This window comes from Corvus moneduloides, chromosome 3 (genome assembly GCF_009650955.1).
Source record: "Corvus moneduloides isolate bCorMon1 chromosome 3, bCorMon1.pri, whole genome shotgun sequence".
Classification (NCBI taxonomy): domain Eukaryota; kingdom Metazoa; phylum Chordata; class Aves; order Passeriformes; family Corvidae; genus Corvus; species Corvus moneduloides.
In genome coordinates, this window is record NC_045478.1 from 49158653 (window position 1) to 49177894 (window position 19242).

General features: G+C 44.3%; 2 protein-coding genes across 3 annotated transcripts in view; one reads left to right on the plus strand and one right to left on the minus strand.

Annotated features, from left to right (window-relative positions):
- The first annotated feature begins 15 nt into the window (after window positions 1-15).
- Window positions 16-9681, plus strand: MFSD4B (major facilitator superfamily domain containing 4B). The gene is made up of 4 exons (XM_032101490.1): window positions 16-374; window positions 469-637; window positions 3243-3359; window positions 7726-9681. The coding sequence occupies exons 1-4, from the start codon at window positions 36-38 to the stop codon at window positions 8967-8969; spliced, it is 1869 nt and encodes a 622-aa protein (XP_031957381.1). The 5' UTR covers window positions 16-35; the 3' UTR covers window positions 8970-9681.
- A 3457-nt stretch (window positions 9682-13138) lies between these two features.
- Window positions 13139-19242, minus strand: part of REV3L (REV3 like, DNA directed polymerase zeta catalytic subunit) — a 119571-nt gene continuing 113467 nt past the window's right edge. For both annotated transcript variants that reach the window (XM_032101488.1, XM_032101489.1), the window contains exons 30-32: window positions 18353-18599; window positions 16722-16931; window positions 13139-14304 (exon numbers count right to left, since the gene is read on the minus strand). In XM_032101488.1, coding sequence (XP_031957379.1) covers window positions 14164-14304; window positions 16722-16931; window positions 18353-18599 — 598 coding nt within the window. In that variant the 3' untranslated portion in view covers window positions 13139-14163. The remainder of the gene's footprint in view (window positions 14305-16721; window positions 16932-18352; window positions 18600-19242) is intronic.

Here is a 19242-nt window from a genome sequence, read left to right on the forward strand (position 1 = left end):
GCTTGCAGCGGTGTGGAGTGCCAGCGGCCCTGGGCATGTCGCTCCCCAGCGCCGAGCCCCATTCCCAAGAGGAGCCCTCGGCGGAGGGGGAGGCGGTGTCGTCCCCCGGGGCCGAGCCCGGCGCTCCTCCCGCTCCTCTTCCCGATCCTCCGCCCGCTCCTCCCAGCGCCGTGCGCGGGGCGGGGCCGCGCTCCCCGGCGGCGGGAGCCATGGCCGAGGCCGAGCGGGAGCTGCATGTCCGCTTCATCGAGCCGGATGAGGCCGAGGCCGAGGGGGCGGCCGGGGGCGGCGGCTGGCGCTGCGGGCGAGGCGCGGACGGGGCCGCGCTGCGCTGGTGCATCACCGGGGTGCTCTGCGCCTCCTTCCTGGGGCTGGTGAGTGAATGAGCGAGGGCGGTCCGGGGGCTGCGGGGGGCGGTGCGGACCCTTCCCTGGGACGGGCGAGGTGACTCCGCACTCTGCCCTGCAGGGGATGAGCATCGCGGTGCTGGGTCCCACCTTCCCCAACCTGGCCGCCAATGTCCGCAAGAACGTCAGCGACATCTACTACATCTTCGTGGGCCGGTCCCTGGGCTACCTGGGTGGGTCGGTGCTCGGCGGGGTGCTCTTCGACTGCATGAACGCTACTCTGCTGCTCGGTGAGTGCTGCCCCGCCGGACACTGTCCGGGGCAACTTGGGCTTCTCCCCAGCGATAGCAGCCCCAGAGCGAGATGAGTCACCTTTACGGAGCGGTGCCGAGCCCTGGGAACGGGAGGGCCCGTGGGCTGTGGTGCTGCTCCCCCCAGATCCCCGCGGATGCGGTGCCGCTCGCTGCCGCCATGTTCCGCCCGGTCCGATTCCCGACACCGCGGGCGCCGGGCGCTGCTGCTGCGCGGCACCGCTGCCAAGAGCCCGGGCCCGCCGGGCACACCAGCAGCGGGAACGGGATTGAACTGACAAAATCTGCATGGGTTGACCTACGGCTGCCTTTGCCTTGCACTGGACAACTGGACTCTTTTTAGTTTGTATCGAGTAATGTGCATAGTGTAGGCACTCTTGGAACATACAGGCTTCTGTAGTGACACTCTACAAAACGTGAAACAGGAAGATGTGTTTGGGCTGTCGTGTGTGCAGCAGAAACTTCCAGCAGCCACGCTGAGCCGCATTTCTATGGGGGGAGCTTTCTCAAACCCTTCCCTTACTTAACACTCATCAGTCACGATCATCTTCGTGTACTGGACAAAAGTCTGTGGATTTTGACTGAAGAGTCTTAGCCAAATTTTAACTTATTTAAAGTGGGAAACATTAATTACTGTCTGTAATGGTGAGAACATTTAAACTGTAGGAACCACAGTTGATGATCTTTACAGTTTTCTGGACTTATGGAAACTTGCTCCTGTAGGAGCACAGGACCAGCTTTGTCCAGGCAGAGCGGGGCTGCTCAGCCACCAGGGTGCCAGAAGCCAAACTCAACATCCAGAAAGGAGGGGCTCCTTTTAGAGTTGTGTTAGTGTCTCATTCCCGCAGAGATTCTCAGAACACACCTAAAACAGCAGAAGCCCTTTCAAGTGCCTTTGTGCTCTAAATTAGGGATTAAAACATATACCAGGGCTTGCTCTTTTTTTCCTCCTTTGTTCAGGGAACTGTGCCTCCCTTAAGGACCGTGCTATAATCACATGGTCAGTCCAGAGAAGATGAGAAGTTCCCATTTTCCACTGTTCTAAGATACCTGTACCCAGTCTCCCCTCTGTAATTTGCTCCAGAACACCTGCAGAGTGGGTTTCCTTTAGCCTCCTCCTTGTGCAACTGACAAGGTCGGAGTTGCCTGTGTCTCACATTTGACTTTACCTTCTGTAAAGGAATCAGTACACACCTGTGGAAGTGCACGTTAACTTGAAATAGTTTAGTATTTCCTTCTTTCCCTGAGGATAGCTGTGAACAATGCTAGGGAAATGATGGATCTCCTAATTCTTTCCAATTTGGTAGTGCTTATGGCAAGACCACAATTTGAACCACTGAACCTGTTCTCATTTTTATCATCTGGGTGCTGCCTGTACGAGATTTTGGCTTGTATAGTTTTACCTCCCATGTCTCAACTGCTGGAACTCTGCTACAAAGAAAAACTCTATACTGAGGAAAAATTGAAAACATCATCTGTCTTTGTCAAGGAAACTTTTAAGTGCCAATCTTCAGGTGTGGAGCTGAAGTGGACAACTGAGCATTTGCTGAGAAGTTACTTTCTAGGTCTCAGTGGGGCACTTGAGGAGCTGTACTTAATACACCCCATCTCTAGCGTTTTCTTCACACAGCTCAGCACACACACCTTCAGAAATGTTTTGAGGCTTGTATGCCAAGTATCTTGCTAGGACTTTTGGGTTCTGGACATTGCTGGTTTTGTTTGGAATTAACCTAAATTCTTAATTACATCAGCCCCCATTGATCTTTTATGTGTCTGCTGCATCTGTGATCATGCATTAATTTGAAAAATAATACAGACAGCTGAACAAGCTTTCTAATAACCTGTCTGTTCAAGATATTAATTGCAGGTAATTTTTAAATGGAGGTAATTATTAGCACAGAATTGAACTGCTGAATTTCCTCCCAAATGGTAATAGAAGCAATTTCCATCTGCTAAAAAATATTTTTTGAAATGCCATGTTGTCAGTGTAGCTAACTAATACAGTTAATGAATTGCTGCTAAATTTATTATGAGAAATTTTGTAGTTCTGTCTAGAACTCCAGAGATCCATTGGAATACACCCCTCATGTGAGAACAGACTATAAATAAAAGTCAGCATCTTTATATGGAGGTCACTTGTGGACAAGGTACATTTACTCTATAATATTTTAAGAGCTTAATGATTTGGGTTCTTTTAAAAATAGAGCCAAATTAAATGTTGTGCAGTTCTCAGAGGACAGACTTGATACTGTTTCAACCCATGTTTTACTGGTTTTGTAGTGTTCTAAAGCAGAAATTTCCAGAAGACTTCTTAATGTCCTAGCAAGAGCTGCTGCTCCCTTTGCTTTAGCCAAACAGGTTTGTCATGCAGGGCTTATATCTTGATGAAATTGCTTTTTTTTCCAAATGAAAAATGATCTGTTGAACTTTCTAGCTGCTACTGCTAACCATGGATTGAGATATTTAAATTGCATCACTTATTAGGATTATTTGTAACTTCAATAATCATGAATTTATTTGTATTTCTTGGTCTTCTGGAAACTGTAGTATGTGAGTTATTTGTTTTGTTTTTTAACCTTTCCAGCATTATCCATGCTTGCAACAACAGTTGGTCTTTATGGGATACCCTGGTGTAAGGAATCCCTGCTATTAACAATCTTGATGTCAGTTATTGGAGGTTCCATGGGAATTCTGGACACAGGTAAGGGACCCTGTGGTCTGACTGTTCTTTCACTAAAATAATTGGAAACTTCAAGCATACCAAAACAGTTGCTGGTTTTTCTTGTGATACATCCTGAATTAAAAGAGGGGAGCTGTTTCACCTGGCTGTGATTCTTGGATTAATCTGGTCCTGAGGCTTCCAGTGTTTGTGTGGGTATGACAGGCCTCCCTTTAAGGGATTGGGGAGTGGGTATGTCTTGCTTCACAAGATCAATTTGCATTTCAGTGGGTCATTACAAGCAGAGAGGAAGTGCCCTATTCTCTTTAAGCAGTGTTTTCTTTAAATTACTCATCTACAGGAAGCTGGTCAGGATATTCATTAGCATTAGCTGGGCCTAAGTCCTGAGCAAAGCCCTGGTGTTTGAGAGAGGGATTCTTAGAGCTGCTGTTGGAAGAATTGTCCACCTACAGCTGGCTCAGCAGCAGCTGGGGATTCACAGCACCATGGCACCCATCTCCCTGAATTAAGGGATGTTTTCCACCTTTGGCCAGCCATGCTTAGGTGGCTGGGAATACAAATCCATTCTGTCCCCCAGATTGTAGTTCTGTGGCATGCGCATACTGCAAATGGCCTGGGCAAAAAACCCCCCCCAAACCCAGCACTTTTGCTGGAAAGCTGTTCAAACCCAGTTTCTTAGCAGAGGTTTATTATTGGAGGAAGATGATCTCAGAGGTCTTTTCCAACCTAAATGATTCTATGATCCTGAGATGTGTTGGTGAAGTTGCAGAGAAAATGTCTACAGGTGTGGTCAGAAAGGTAAAGGTCAGTTACACTGGGGGTATGAAAAATGAACTCCCACAGAAATGAGTCCCCTGGGCACAGCTTAGAAAAGGTGGGTTACGTATGGCTGCCTTTAGCAGGCACTTTGCATCGGGAAGCAAGGCCACAGCAAGGGATTTGGGCACGCTTAAGACACCTGGGAAATGCTGGCATACTTGCACACGGAGATTAGGAAATGCCCAAAAGTACATCAGTGAGCAGAGTGTTCTGGCGTTGCTGTAGCACGTGATGGTGAAGCAATCCCAGGCAGCCACTCCTGGCACCTCTCTCGAGAGATCCCAGCAGTGTGTGCTGACTGCTGCCCTACTGCAGGAGCCTGTGGTTGCTTACTAACCAGCAAGATACTACTGGAGCTGGTTGATCACCTTCAGGGCAGGGTTATTTCTGAGAAAGAGCTGACTCATGTCTTAGCTTAGCCGCCCAAACAGCTCTGGAAGCATCCCAGCCAAGGCCTGGCTGTGGTGGCTTGGCTGGTTGGCAACACAGAGGAATGTTGGCTGCATATGTGAATTGTCTGCCTTAATTCTGTGGGGTTTGAGGGAGCTCTGCTAAGATGTAAAAGAGCATGGCACAGAATCCAGTAGTGAAGAGATGGTTTTGCATGGCACTTGGTTTAAAAATTCTTTGTATGGGAAAATCTTGTCAGCTAATGGTAAAAATACCTTCAGTGGGTGTACTGCTTGGATCAGACCTCAGAGGCAGGGAGACTTCCCAGCCCGAGCAGGAGCAGCAGAAGAAACTCTGAGCAAGACAGTAAACCAAAGCTGAATTGATTTGGAAGAGTGCTGAGTGACAAGGGCTGCTGTACTGCAGCACAGGAATGTCACTGCTGTTTTGTTTTCCTGCATTCTTCTGAGGGACTACTTCAAAACACCTGTGGTGGTTTGACACTGGTTAGGCACCAGCACCACAAAATCTATTTGCCTCTGCTATAGTTAAGCAGAGAAGGGGAAATCGGAACTTCATTTTTATGAGGATTATTGAGGAAAATGGAAAAAACTTCAAGGCAAAACAGGCTCAGACTTAACAGTATAAAGAAGATTTATTACTAGCAGAATTAAAAGTAAAAAGAATAATGAGAAACCAAAGCAAACTTTCAGAACACCTTTCTCTTCCAATACCTCCCTCTTTCCACTAAACCATGCAAGGGAAACAAACATGGGGTTTTGGTCAGTGTTTCACTTCTTAAGAGTCTTTTTTTATGTTTAAGGAAAAGAGTTTCTCCTGCTGTGCTGTGGGATTCTTCCCACAGAATATAGTTCCCTGCAAACTTGTCTAGCGTGGTTTCAAAACCTCACGACAACAGTCCGCCCGAATCTGCTGCAGTGAAAAATCTCTCTCCCATGAATCCTGCAGTCTTCCCACACCGCCCTCATGGGTCATAGGAGTCGTGGGGGTTTGGTCTTTTAAGGATGAGCTCCAGCCTGAAAGCAAAGGCTTTCTTCTTCAATCTCTAAAAGCCTTTCACAACGTCTGTGAGCTCTGGCATGAGCACTTTTTTCACGAGCTGCGCGTGGATTTCTGCATCCCCCCATGTACCTTATCTCATGAACTACAGGGATAAAACAAATTGCTCTATTATAGTCCTCACCACGGCTTGCAAGGAGAACTTCAGCTCCAGCGCTGGGAGCGCCCCCTCTCCCTTCCCCCACTGAGCGTGGCACCACCGTGTTGGCCTCTTCTCAACGTGATCTCACTTTTCCCTTCTCTCTGACTTGGAAGGAAGTTGGTGTATCTGTTAAGCTGCAGCTGAGAAGTTGATCTTGTTCGGGCTGCTCTCGGCTGCTCTCGATTGCTCACGGCTGCTTTGCAGCTCCGGGTGGTTTCTCCTGGCGGCTTGGCCCCACGCTGCCATGCCAGGACGGGCCCCGGGGCTCCCCGCCTCGCCACCCCTCGGCAGAGGAGCAGAAACGAAAGGCACTTCTCGCATTTCCTCCTTCTTTAAATGTGTGTATCACTGTGGCAGTGCAAGTGGCTCCAGCCACTCCGTCTCCTGAGGAGAACTCACAACCAGCTGTGGTGGTCAGCAACGCAAATTTAGCATGTAACTTTCCCTCATGGTGAGAATCCATGATTCCCTTGTTCTGCCTTTTGCATGTTTTCCCCTGATTGGTTAATGCTTTCCCCTCCCTCTTTTATGTATGAAGTTATGTATATTAATTTATCTTCTTTAATATGTATTAGCTCTAGAAAGTTCTTTGTTCCTCGACGCCCCATTGGATCCTTCCCTGAGTCCCTCCTTTGTGTTGTTCCCATTGGTTCCCTTCCTGTCAACCCCACCTGCTTGTCTCTATCCCATTGGCTGGGATCCCTTTCCCTGCCTATTCTGTACCCAGTTTAAGATCCCTGGACCCTCCCACCAATCGGCCTCTTCCTCCCTGTCGTTCCACGGGAATAAACCTGTGTGGAACACATACGGAGAGTCCCCTCTCTTTACTTCTTTGCCTTCCCTGCGTGCCTGCCTGACAGTGACAGGAAGGTACAGCCCCTTTGGGTGAGGAGCTCTACCCCTTTTTCATTGTGTGCTGGGCTCTGAGTGCCACCTTCCAGAGGGGTTTCAGCATTGACCTCCGGGCTTCTTTGTGTCGGCATGCGAGGGGTAAAACCCCCTTCTGCCAGCTCCCTGCTGCTGCAAAACGCCTCACATCACGGAGGTGTTACCAGTTTATTTAACTGATCTGACGACCTGTCCATCAACCACAGGCTCTGTGCTGGTCACAGAAGTTTTTCCAAACTGTTGAACTACCACAGCACCTCCCTGAGATTTTACTCCTATCATTATCGTTGATCTAATGGTGGTGTAGTTTGGTGTTTGCAGCAGTATTGACGTAAACCCTTCTGCTTCTGGAAGGTCATTTGAATGCAGTTGGGGTGGGCCCAGCCCATCAGAAGCAAGTGCTTTGTTATTTTTCCTGGGACGTTGTTTAATGAGGCCTCTGATTCTTAGCACTGGGTGTTGTTGCTTTTGATACTTAGAAAAATGAGAAACAGTTAAACTTCCCTTTAAAAAATGCTGATAAATGCTGCAAACTGTCAAATATGGTAATTAGAACCATAGAATCATAGGGTCAACTAGGATGGAAAAGACTCTTACGGTCACGGAGTGTAGCCCTTAACCCAGCACTGCTGAGGCCACCCCTAAACCATATCCCTAATGCCACATCCACGTGCGTTTTAAATACCTGTAGGGATGGTAGCATACCCACTTCCTCGGGCAGCCTGTTCTAATGCTTGACAACTCTCTTCCATGAAGAAATTTTTCCTAATACCCCATCTAAACCTCCCCTGGCACAGTTATGTGTGGCCATTGCTGCTGGATTAAGCTGCTGCGTGACTCTGTTTTACTGCTGTGAATACCCTCCTGAAGCTCAAGTAATCACATGGATTTAAGGCAGAATTTCAGTTAACTGCTGTTTTGCACATTGTATTTGCTAAACCTGGCATTATTGTACATTGAATTAGTAATATATGTTATGGTTTGTTTTGTTGTTTTGGGGTTGTTTTTTTTTTTTTAAACAATATCTGGTCTTGGACTAAAATGAATCTTTCTCTCTCTGATCTGCAGGTGGCAATGTAGTGGCACTGAATACCTGGGGATCAGAGGCTGGGCCACACTTGCAGGCTTTGCACTTCAGTTTTGCTGCTGGTGCATTTGCTGCTCCAATCCTGGCTAAAATGGCCTTGGGGGGCTCTGAATCTGAAAAACTTCCAGGGGCCGAAAAGACAAACCAGTCTGTCCTGAAGTCTGTGCCGACAGCATCAGCTGCATCAACTACATTAGCACTGAAAGACCATCATGATGGAGATTTTTTGTGGTCCTATATTATCATAGGGACATACATTCTTTTCGTTTCCATCTTCTTTTTTGTTTTGTATTCAAAGGGCAGCTCGGCTCAAGACAAATTGAAGGCTTCTGCGCAGAAGAGAGTGCTTGCCAAATACCACTGGCTTCTAGTTGGTCTCCTGTTCTTATTCTTCTTGTTCTATGTGGGAGCAGAGGTCACTTACGGCTCTTACGTATTTACTTATGCAATGGTCTTTGCTGAGATGAAAGAAAGTGAAGCAGCTGCTTTGAATTCTGTCTTCTGGGGTGCATTTGCTGTGTGCAGAGGAGCGGCGATATTCGGTGCTGCTTTCCTATATCCTGGCACCATGATCCTGATTAGTCTCTTAAGCTCTGCTGCCTCCTCTTCAGCCCTGGCCTTCTTTGCACATTACCGAGCCTTGCTGTGGGTGGGAACTGCCATGTACGGAGCATCCATGGCCACCGTCTTCCCCAGCGGCATTGCCTGGATCGAGCAGTACACAGTCGTTGAGGGGAAATCAGCCTCTCTGTTCGTGGTGGGCGCGGCGCTGGGCGAGATGTGCATTCCTGCCACCGTGGGCTATCTCCAAGGCAGGTTCCACCACGTTCCTGTCGTCACGTACGCTGCCTTTGTCACTTCTGCAATGACAGTCCTGCTCTTCCCCATCATGTACAAACTGGCCAACGTTCCCCAGGAGAATGACTTGAAAGAAGTGAGTGACAGCGAGACCCAGGCAGCTTTGTTGTCAGACTCGAGGCTTACTGAGGATGAGGAGGATGAGGAGGATGTAAGAGAGTGGAACAATGCAGACTTTGAGGTAATAGAAATGAATGACAAACTGAAAAACTCTCTGATGGACACCTCCCATAAGATACCAGGGGACCCTCCAGCTGAAGTCTCTCTCCAGCCCCATCTGGATGATGTATTGGGCAACTCTCCAGTGGTTGCTGGTGGCTCCCCCGGAAGACAAAATGGGAATGTTGACTGGGAGAAGAGTGAATAGAGTCAAAGCTTTTTTTTTTTTTTTTAATGGAAATGCAATTGAATTGTAGCTGTTGTCAAGTGGTTCAGGAATCCTTTCAAAGTGGTGCAGAGCTCAGCGTGTTCATTTGCCCAGCCCTTTCTCCTCTTTCATTTTCAGCCTGCAAGGATGTGTCTTGGAGTGGGAAGGTCCTCAGTGATGTGAATAGGGCAACATGATAAATATATAGGCTATGCCAAAACTGTTAAAATGTAAGAGATGTTTTCTAAATATGAGGCATGCATCCAAGGAAGAGATGCTGCTGTAGTAACTGGGAAAGAAGGGGACTGCTCAGACTACTCAGTTTTTTTGGGGGTGGGTGAAATGTGCGGGTCTGAGGTCCTTTGTCACAAAATGGTTGCATGAGAGAGGAGAGAGATCTGTTATCTGTGATGCTGAACCTTTCTTACCTTGTAAAGGAGGAGTGTTTCTACTGTGTTTGAAAATTGTGTGTGATCAGGAGATCAGTTAAAATTTCTGGTGATGCCCAGCAGCTGTAAATTGAATAACCTTTTGGCAAACTATATGAATTTCTGGTTCTGAGACAAAGACAAGAAAAAACTGGAAATTACTTCTTAGGAGTGAAACCATGCCTCTGGGTCATTTAAAAGCAGTTTATGAGAAAGGGCACAAAATGGGTCATTGTTTATCTGCTCAAATGCATAATTCCAACCTACTGAACAGTGGCAACAAATCTAGATAAAGTATTTGTGATTTTAATTATGGCACTACCACTGAAATCAACAAATGTATGCAGAAGATGATAAATTACCATGTAATCTTAGAATGGTTTGGGTTGGAAGGGACTTTTAAAGATCATCCAGTTCCAACCCCCTGCATGGCAGGGACACCTTCCACTAGACCAGGTTGCTCAGAGCTCCATCCAGACTTACCCTGAAAACTTCCAGGGATGGGGCATCCACAGCTTCTCTGGGCAGCCTATTCCAGTGCCTCACCACCCTCAGAGCAAAGAATTTTTTTTTGATATCTAATCTAAACCTACTCTCTTCCAGTTTGAATCCATTCCCCCTTCTCCTATCACTACATGCTCTTGTGAAAAGTCCCTCTCCATCCTTCTTGCTGGCTCCCTACAGGTAAAAGAGATGGCTTAATATATGGTATTTTTATGCCAGTTGTTTAAATTCAGGTTGTAGCAAATTCTCTGGCTTCTTGTGCCAAGAATTTAACAGGGTAGTGTGTTACAATGAAGATCTGAGAAGGAGAGGGAATTACCAGTGAGACAATCCTTTCCAGTATGACTACTGGTCAGTTGGATTGGTGACATTTGGGTTTTATTTATTTCTTTGGGGAATGGCATAGAGCCTGACTCTTCCTAGCGGAGAAGCCATGGATTATAGGTGTAGATTTATTGCTGCTAAGCAGGAAGCCCTGGGCAGGCACAGCCATGCCAGGGAGCCCTCCTAGTAAGAGCAAAAAAAAAAAAAAAAACAAACCAAAACCTAAACCAGCAGCAAATGGCAAAATCCGTCTCTGAACAGTAATCTTGTCATTTGTCAACTTGGAACTCCATATTTATTAAGTATTTTTTTAAGTCTGTGTGATCAGAATCTACTCTTGTTTGGGGTTTTTAACTTTGCACTTTTATTAGTATTTTTCTCGCTAAGAGGTTTCATTTAGTAACAAAAGAGCTCTAGGTGTAACATAGCACAGAATCTTAGATGTTCCCTGCATTTCCAGGTCTGCTTCTGTTCCCTCTCTTGTCCTCCAAGTGTGCAACCTAGGCTTGCATGGCTTTTTCCTTTCTGAGGAGTTAGTAAGAAGCCAGAATCAACTTGTGGTGAAAAATGTGTATTTTTTTGTTAGCACCTTGCCATGTTGCAGGGCCTCCCTCTCCCTCTGCTGCTGGCACTTAAATGCCACTGTGTTATTGCCACGTTTCTTCTGTGGCATCTTTTTCCAGCGCAATGCATGAACCTGCACTTTAAAATGAAGCCTTGTTTCACTTGTGGCACGAGGGTTCTCTCTGCTTACAGGAAATGGTAAAGGCTTGTAAATGCCAGGCCCAGTCCTGGCCTAGGCACAGGTGACAGGAGTGAGTCCGTGTGGCCCTGTGTGCTTAGTTGATTTGACATGGAAGCAAACAGTGTGGTAGGCAGAGGGAGTGGCTGGAATGCAGGCAGCTGGAGCCTGCATTTCATCATTTTTCCTCTTCCCATTTTTCCTCCTGCATGCTGCAAAATAAGGGGGTGTCAGCTGATGGTGAGGACAAATCTCACTGGTGGAGGGGGACGGAGAAGGTGCAGGACACACAATGAAAGATATGGAAACTGCTGGAACTGCAATCCCCCCAGCTTCACCTGCGCTGACATTGCTATAAGAAAGCTTCCCCATACCTGAGATCATGTTGCCAGAAGAAAATTATTTAAAGAAAGATACTGGGCAACCAAGAAGATTCTAAACTCCCCCAGTTCATATGCTAATTTTTGATGAAATTCCAGATCAGAATGTCCTACAAGTACGACTGTTCTCAGGGATAGTTTACATGGACAGTTTAGTTTACATCATTTGCATAATCAAGTACTAAAAAACCCCAGAAAATGAAATCAAAGCTGCATTGGGAAATATGCTGTAATCTCTTAGACGCTTATCTACTGCATAGATACACACACTTATTTGTGTTTCTGACCAGCGTCTTTCCAGCAAATGTAAAAATATTGCGCAAAACAAAGATTTTTTTTTTTTTTTTTTTTTTTACTGCCTGGATTAACTCCTGTGTAACTTCAATTCATCCCCATCCCCTCCTTAAAAAGCAGGAGGCTTGTGTAGTGGGAATGGAGCAGCAGGCTGGAATGCCAAGGTAAGAGCAGCCTTTTCCCACAAATAAAGGATCCAAAAAACAGCGGCTGTAAGACAGTGGAAGTTGAAGCATTATCTGTGTAGAATCACTTTCTACTGATTGGTGGAGACCTTTGCCTGGATGACATCTAAATTTACACTCATCTTACAGGACCTTGGAGCCTTCAGTGTCTTAGTTCTGGTCTTAAACTTGAACTGGGATAGACTGACAGAAAGTGTTCTCCTTATCCCCTAACCAGCCTGCTTTTAATAGCAGGGGCTGCCCTTGACTGAAAATGAAATGCCTGAAGCAATTAAAGTTTAGAACAAGATCTAGGACATTTCCAATGATGAGTCCAGCTCACAGCAATTTTAGGCACCCTCGCTGGTCGAGGCTTTTTTGGTGTTCCTCAAGGCTTGGGTTTAGACAATGAATGTTAGTTTTCACAAGTTTAAATTTCCTTCCCAAGTAAATTGCTTCTTGGCAAATACAGCTGAAACGAGGATCTGTTTACAGTGCAGATCTATTTTAGGTTACAGATCCCCAGAAAGCTTAAGTTCCTTACCCCCTAACTGAAATTACTTGGACTAAATGTTTTGCCCTGCTTATGCTAGAAAAGCCATCTCTCTGTTGAGGACAAGAGCTTTAATCCATAGATTAGATACCTGACTTTGATAATCCTCTTTTTGTCCACCCAGGAATGGGTTGAAGATGAGCACTCTGCTTCAGTGTGAAAGGTAACTTCTTGCAGCTGTCATTTAATACTTCATTTATGCTGAGGCACTGCTGAGTGCTGGACTGTACTGCAAGCACTCACACTCCTGGCATTTGCACTTTTATTCTGTACCTGACCAGTGCTTGAATGCAAGACGAGGCAAAGTTTTATGCCTTGATGTTTGTTTCTTTTAAGTTACTTTGCATACAAGTGTATCGCAATCTGTGGATGTTCTCTTATATATTTAATAATTTTTATTCTGCTTGGTGTGGATTTTACCTAATTATACACATTACTGTATCATGTGACATTTAATAGACTGACTTGGGTCTTGACTGTAATAAATTCTTATCTGGAGAAGGCACTCAGGTTCCTTGATGTAAATAAAGTTTTGTTCTATTTTTCAAAACTCCTCTGGACTTTTAAATTTAAAACCCAGTCGTGTTTTGACTAATGGAAAACTGGAAATGTTTCTCTTCTGGTATGGGGAAGGCCTCCAAGAATTGCTACTGATGTTTTAGATCCAGGAGTTTAAGCTGGATTCTTAACTTTGATTTGAGCAGTCTTGTTTTTACATTACTGTGTGTGCCAGAGAAGGGAAACAAATTGAGGGTAAATATTAAAAAAAGACCCCATAAATTTTTTTACCATATCATTTTATTCAACTTTAATATGGTTTCCATTATTAACTTCTAAAACAAAATGATTTCCAGTTTAGAAAACAATGCACTGACCACATAATTCCTTTTCCATTTTATACAGTTATACAAATATTCTAAATACACATTTTGTCAAGATGGTGGCAAATAAGATTTAACTGTACAGTACATAAGGAAAGAAAATATTTTAAGCATATTTAGAAGCAATAGAAATGTCTATACAAAACAAGCAAAAATGGAATAAAATTTTATATTTAAAGTATTGCAACAGTCCCACAGGTTTGTAACAAAAATGTCTTTGCACAGTTCCTCACAATGCCCCATTAATAGCTAAAGCAAGACAGCAATTTTTAGAAAATAATGTTTCAAAATGCTACACATGGTACTACTGCTTGCACAGTCTGATCAAAATAACAATCTACTTGGAATCAAGCAAAACTTAGGAGGAAATATACCAACCAACTTTAAAATTATCTGTATAAAAGTCATTGCACATTATTTTACTCAGTTGTTTGAAAAGTAAAAAAGTGTATTTACAAAATATTTCGCAGACAAAATTATAAAGTGAATGGATAATATATAAGTAACACGTCTTGATACTGACAGTTCAAGAACACACACGAATGGTTTTATCGTTTCAAGAGGTTTTCAGTGCTCCTTCCTCCAGGAAGTAAACTTGACTTCTACTTTGAAATGGATTTACAAGATGTTACACAGAGCTATTTCAACATCAGCATTATAAAACAGTATGTTAGAAACATGAAAGGAAGAAGAAATTTGTACATCTTAAAAAGTGAGCTATTCATAGATCAACAAATGGGGTGGGTTTTTTTTTTTAAATTTAGTTATGATAAGTGTTCTTTGTTCTTCAGATGATAAACCCAACAGCTAAAATGGAAATCCTGGCCTATGTGAGAATTGAAAAAGCACCATGCACAATAGTCTTAGTGTGGTAAACACTGAAGAAAAAAAAAATAGCACCTGGAATCCTGTAACACAGATCATTTAAAACTGGTCAAGCAGCTGGCGGAGATAGGGTGCCTTTGACAGTTCTCTGCTTACTCTGGAGAGCTTGAAAAGTACTGGGCAGTTGAGGGAGACACACTGGATCTGCCGATCAAAGCAGCCTGTGCAGTTCTTGCATATCTGGATTACACGAGAAAAAACAAACCAATTATTTTAAATGACACAAGGGAGGCATAAACCACTAAGGACTGCTAAATCCTCAAGATTGTATCAGCAGAACAGGCACAGCCCTTCTGCACAGAGCTTTTCCCCAACATGGAGGGATCCACAGCAGCTCCCTTCTCTGCTTCAGCCTCTTTGGCTGCTGCCAGACAGCTCATTTGGCTGCTGGTGGGTGGCTGCCAGCATCGCCCACTGAACTGGACAGAGAGCAACAGCAGGACACTACAGCTCAAGTTTCAATCCTGCTAATTAAGTCCTACTTGAACTTGAAAAATAAGGTAAATAAATTGACTGGATTTAAGCAGGGCAGTGTGTTCTATTTGTGATAAACTTACTCCCTATAAAAGTTTCCTAGTGAAAAAAGACAAAACTCCTATCCTGCAGTTATTCTCTGCAGAGAAAAGGGACTTTAAATAAATAACTCGTTTCACGATAAGCTTTAATTAGTTTCACCTAATCAGAGTCAATCAATCCCAACAAAGAACAGGCCACATAAGTAGCACTGCTCTCCTTGTTCAAGGAACTACTTGTTAATGCTGGTTGAAAATACCTTTAATGTGAGATACCTGATGGAACAAAACAGCAGCAGGCACAGTTTTTCCAAAGGCAGATACCTTTAGAAAAGGAACAGCTCCTGCTTTGCTATTTTATTTTTATCCTTTGCAGCATTTACCACCTCCAACAGTTTTTCCAAAACCTTAGAAATTTGCTTCCAGCCACACCTGTGTTTTGTAACATTAAAAAGTTACACAGTTTATCCTATCATTTGCATAGCCTGATCAACAAACCCACATTATATCCCTTTGCTTTTACAACTACTTTTCCTTCTTTCCACGTTCCGTGCTGATGCCAGGCCTGCATCAGCACCAAATCCCTGCAGACCAGAAACTCAGACAGACAATAGCTGGAGAGGTGCAGCCCCTCCTGGCCAAGTCCCACATGTGGCACCTCAGAGAATACCCGAGTCCTCTGGCCTGAAACTGTGACCAGAAGGAACAGGATTTAAACAGCTGGTTCCAGGTTTGTAATCTCAGAACTACATCTACCCAACCTTCTTCTGAAAGAGGCTGTGGCTGGTTTAAATGCTAGGGACCAAACTAAATGGTACTTGAGACATGTCCTACGTTCAGTTTGTGTTGAGGGGAAAAGTCTATGGTTTTAACCTAGAGCACGTAATTTTTGAGTGCAGTTTAAAAAAATGTACAGCTCAGTGTTATATCAGTTTTCCACTGGCTCCAGCATGTTTGTAATCTCACAGAGCTAAAAATTTAAGCTGTGAAGGATATATATGCCTTCATATTAAAATAAGAAGATGCTCTTACAGCTGCATCAAACATTGACACTGTCCCAAAAGGATCCCAGGCCTTGCTGAGTTGTTGCATTGTTGGAGGGACAAGAGAATGTTCTAATCAAACTCACTGATCCTTCTGTGGAGCTGATCCAGTCTGCTAAATTCTGATTTATTCCAGAACAAGAGCAATGCAAAGGGTTTAGAGTACCACAAGCAAACTGCAGAACACGCATCTCCTCCCTTACTGCCACTTCCAACACAGATAAGAGCAAATATTACAAAATACAGCAAGAAGTCCACAGCTTAGAAATGACATATTTTAGAAGTGAATTACAGTGGGTTTTTAGCAACCCTAGGAGAACCTATCAAATCAATGCTTAGATTTAGGAACATTTATATCCCTGACATTCAGACAAGTCTTTAAAATGGTTCATGTGCTAGTGCTAAAAATAAATTTAAACTAAAATATTTATTAATTATAAAATATGACAGTATGAAAATCAGGTGAGTGTATGCATATGTTTCCACAAGGGGAGGCATTGTGCTTTGCTGTAATATATTCATAAGCACAGTCAGCTATCCTCTTAATTGACTTCTAGCTCAAGGGGAAAAAGCAGCTTGGAAAATTCCTATTGAGAGGAAAGGTAACAAGAAAATCCTCCAACTAAACAACATCCATGTTATACATTTAAATAAATAAATTTTCTGGCCCAAACATTTTTGTTTCTAGAACATCATCTGTTATTTTAATGCAAAAAAGGGTGAATCTTTTACACTCTCACAGCTGTCTGTCATGATAAAAAGGGACCTACAAAACATATAGAATACTCTTAAAAATCAGAAGAAAATGAGAAAAGTATCTTCTGTTCTGATCTCTTCCTTTGCCTTAGCTTTCCACAAAGCCTAGGAGAGTTAACAGCTGCTGTCCTACCTTCGACAGCAATGGAAAAAGCAAACAAGCTGCAGCACATTTAACACACGGACCATACTTCCAATTTCTGTTGGGAGCATTCAGTAACACACTGCTTTGAAATTTCAGCCCCTGTCTCTTGCTGACAGACATCTGACAATGCTTTAATTGTACCTGGACCAGCTGTTCTTGCTTACGCTCCAACTCTCGGATTTCTTGGTTGAGAATCACTGCCACATGCTGCGGCTGACTTCTGCATTTATTACAGATCCCATACTGGGTCAGTTCATCACACACGGGACAGTGTAAGGTCGTGAAATACTGCGAGATGGTGCCTTTGCGTCCTTCTAGCTCAGTGCAGGCAGCTGAGGCAGCCTTCTGAATCTGTTAAGAAAAATAATTAAGAGGTAATGAACTTCCAAGACAGCGGCTTGCCTTATTCCTAGATTACGTACTTTTTTCTCGAGTAAGAAAGTGCAAGACGGCTGCGGGGCATGGGTTCATACACAAATTATGAACATGAATCACAGCACTCTGAGGAGTGCAGCACTGGCCCTGAAGTGATATGCTGATCAGAGCCCTCCCCCACACCTATTTCACAGGGAATCTGTAACCAAAAAATCCTTGGTCACATGCTTAACTCCTGATCTCACCTCAAACTCTGCCTCCTGCAGTTGTTCCTTTCTTAGGTGCTGATCTGATTCGCATCTAAACGTGCCCTGGCTGCAGCCCCAGTGGCTGCCGTCTGGATCCTGCCTGCCCTTGAGTGTCTGTGCTGGGCAGTCCTGGGCACAGCTCTGCCATAGTGCTTTGGTCCATGGCACTAGCTCATGCTCTGATTTCCTTGGACAAGGCTCCACCACTGGCCCATCACCCTGGGAAGTTCGTTCTCTGCACTTGCTCTTGCTGCTGCATGACTTTTGCTTTGTACTATCCTTCACTTTCCTGCTGCTCTGCTCCCTGTGACTTCCTCGCTGCTCCTTGGCCTAGCAGAAAGCCAGGGCTCTTTTTACCTTTTTACAACAGCTTGTTGGAGACACTTAAGGTGACTGCCACGGTGCCATTGGAAAGGTAGAGAAAAGAAGAAGAACTGAATTCCATCAAGGCTATACTGGGAAATACAGCTATAATGCTATATTGCAGTGTGAAACACCATGTATCACTATGCTGTGAAGTCTACTCTGAGCAGAGTAACCAAACGACACAGACACACTGTCTTTCGCCATCCCTTTTTGTCTGGGGAATCACAAACAAAAATCCAGCTACCTAATTCTTCTTTACCTGCACCTCAATGACTTCTTTAACTTTTAGGGAAATCATGCTCGGGTATTATTGGTTTTAAATTTCTGGTGATACAAATTTTGAAAGTGTTCCTGCTCCTGGGGCATGCCACCTTTTCTATACAGAGGAAAGATCTTCAGAACGTTTTGGAAAAACAGGAGTTCCAACAGCTTTTATAGAGAGATTTAAAAGGTGATATGGCCAAACATGCACTGTTACTGTTAAAAATACACTGTTACAGAAAAATATTCTCTACAACTACAGAAGGGATCAGAAAACAGAAGATGACTGTGTGATCGACCCTGCACAGAAGGGCTGGCTGAAAAAATAGATTTGCTATGTGGAAAAAAACCCCACACAGAAGATCTAAGAATCAGGACTGTGTACTTGAGCATCAAACACTGCTTCACAAAATAACCTTTGCTGTTGCCTCCTATCAACCTCATTCCACTGGAAGTCACAACAAGGCCAAACACTGCACACAGATGCACTGCACTTGCTAACTCTTGTTTGAAACCACTCACCCGGGGCAGCTCGTGGTACCAGCTGAAGACGTCTATGCCAATGAGCGAGAACACCCTGGCCAGGGGGGGCAGGATCTGCTTGGTGATGTAGTAGGTGGCATTGAGCCTCAGGCTGGGGTCCTGCAGCACCTCGATGGGCCGCCTGACGAGCTGGATTAGGGGCAGGCCGGGCATGCCGTACACAATGACGTAGGGCACTCGCTCCCCGACACGCGGCTCAGAGCGACGGTCGTAGGCAAGCATTCTCCTGCCAAAACACAGCCTTGAGAATGCAACCAGAGGCAAATTCATAGCTATTTCATTGGCCTGGAAGCTTCCCCATCTGATTATATTAGTTGCTCTCCAGGTGACTGGAGTTAGGACCAAATTGTTTCATTTTTGTCTCATGATCAGACCTAAATTTTAGAACTTGAGACACAAGCCCTACAGACATGTTCTGTTTCAGGTCACTTGGATTTACATGCAGGCTGTTTTCTAGCTACCCCTTCCTTAAGGAAATATTTTAATAAGGAGCAGCCAAGGTACTAAAAAGAGCTCCAGTACAATTTGCTTTCTGGTCAAATTGTCCTTTGCTTTCTGAGACTGCTTGCTCAGTAGAATGATACATGCTTCAAATTGAATTATCCTTTGCTCAGAAAGCAAATGACAATTCCATTTGAAGTAGGTATCAGTTTTGGACTTGGATGTTATTTTATTAAAAAAGCATAGCTTAATTGGAAGACCTTTTGTATTAAGCAAGGTGACAAAATGTTCCAGCTTACATTATCTGTTCATCTATTACTGATAAATGATATCAACAGGATGAAATATTAACTTTAAGTAAGGTACTTTATTAAAATTGAAAAACTATGCCTGGTAATGTATTTAACAGCACTAAGAGATACCACTAT

Coding starts and splice junctions, on each gene's coding strand:
- MFSD4B (XM_032101490.1), top strand. CDS start 36: ATGTCGCTCCCCAGCGCCGAGCCCCATTCCCAAGAGGAGCCCTCGGCG. Junction 375..468: donor GCGCCTCCTTCCTGGGGCTG/GTGAGTGAATGA, acceptor TCTGCCCTGCAG/GGGATGAGCATCGCGGTGCT. Junction 638..3,242: donor GAACGCTACTCTGCTGCTCG/GTGAGTGCTGCC, acceptor TAACCTTTCCAG/CATTATCCATGCTTGCAACA.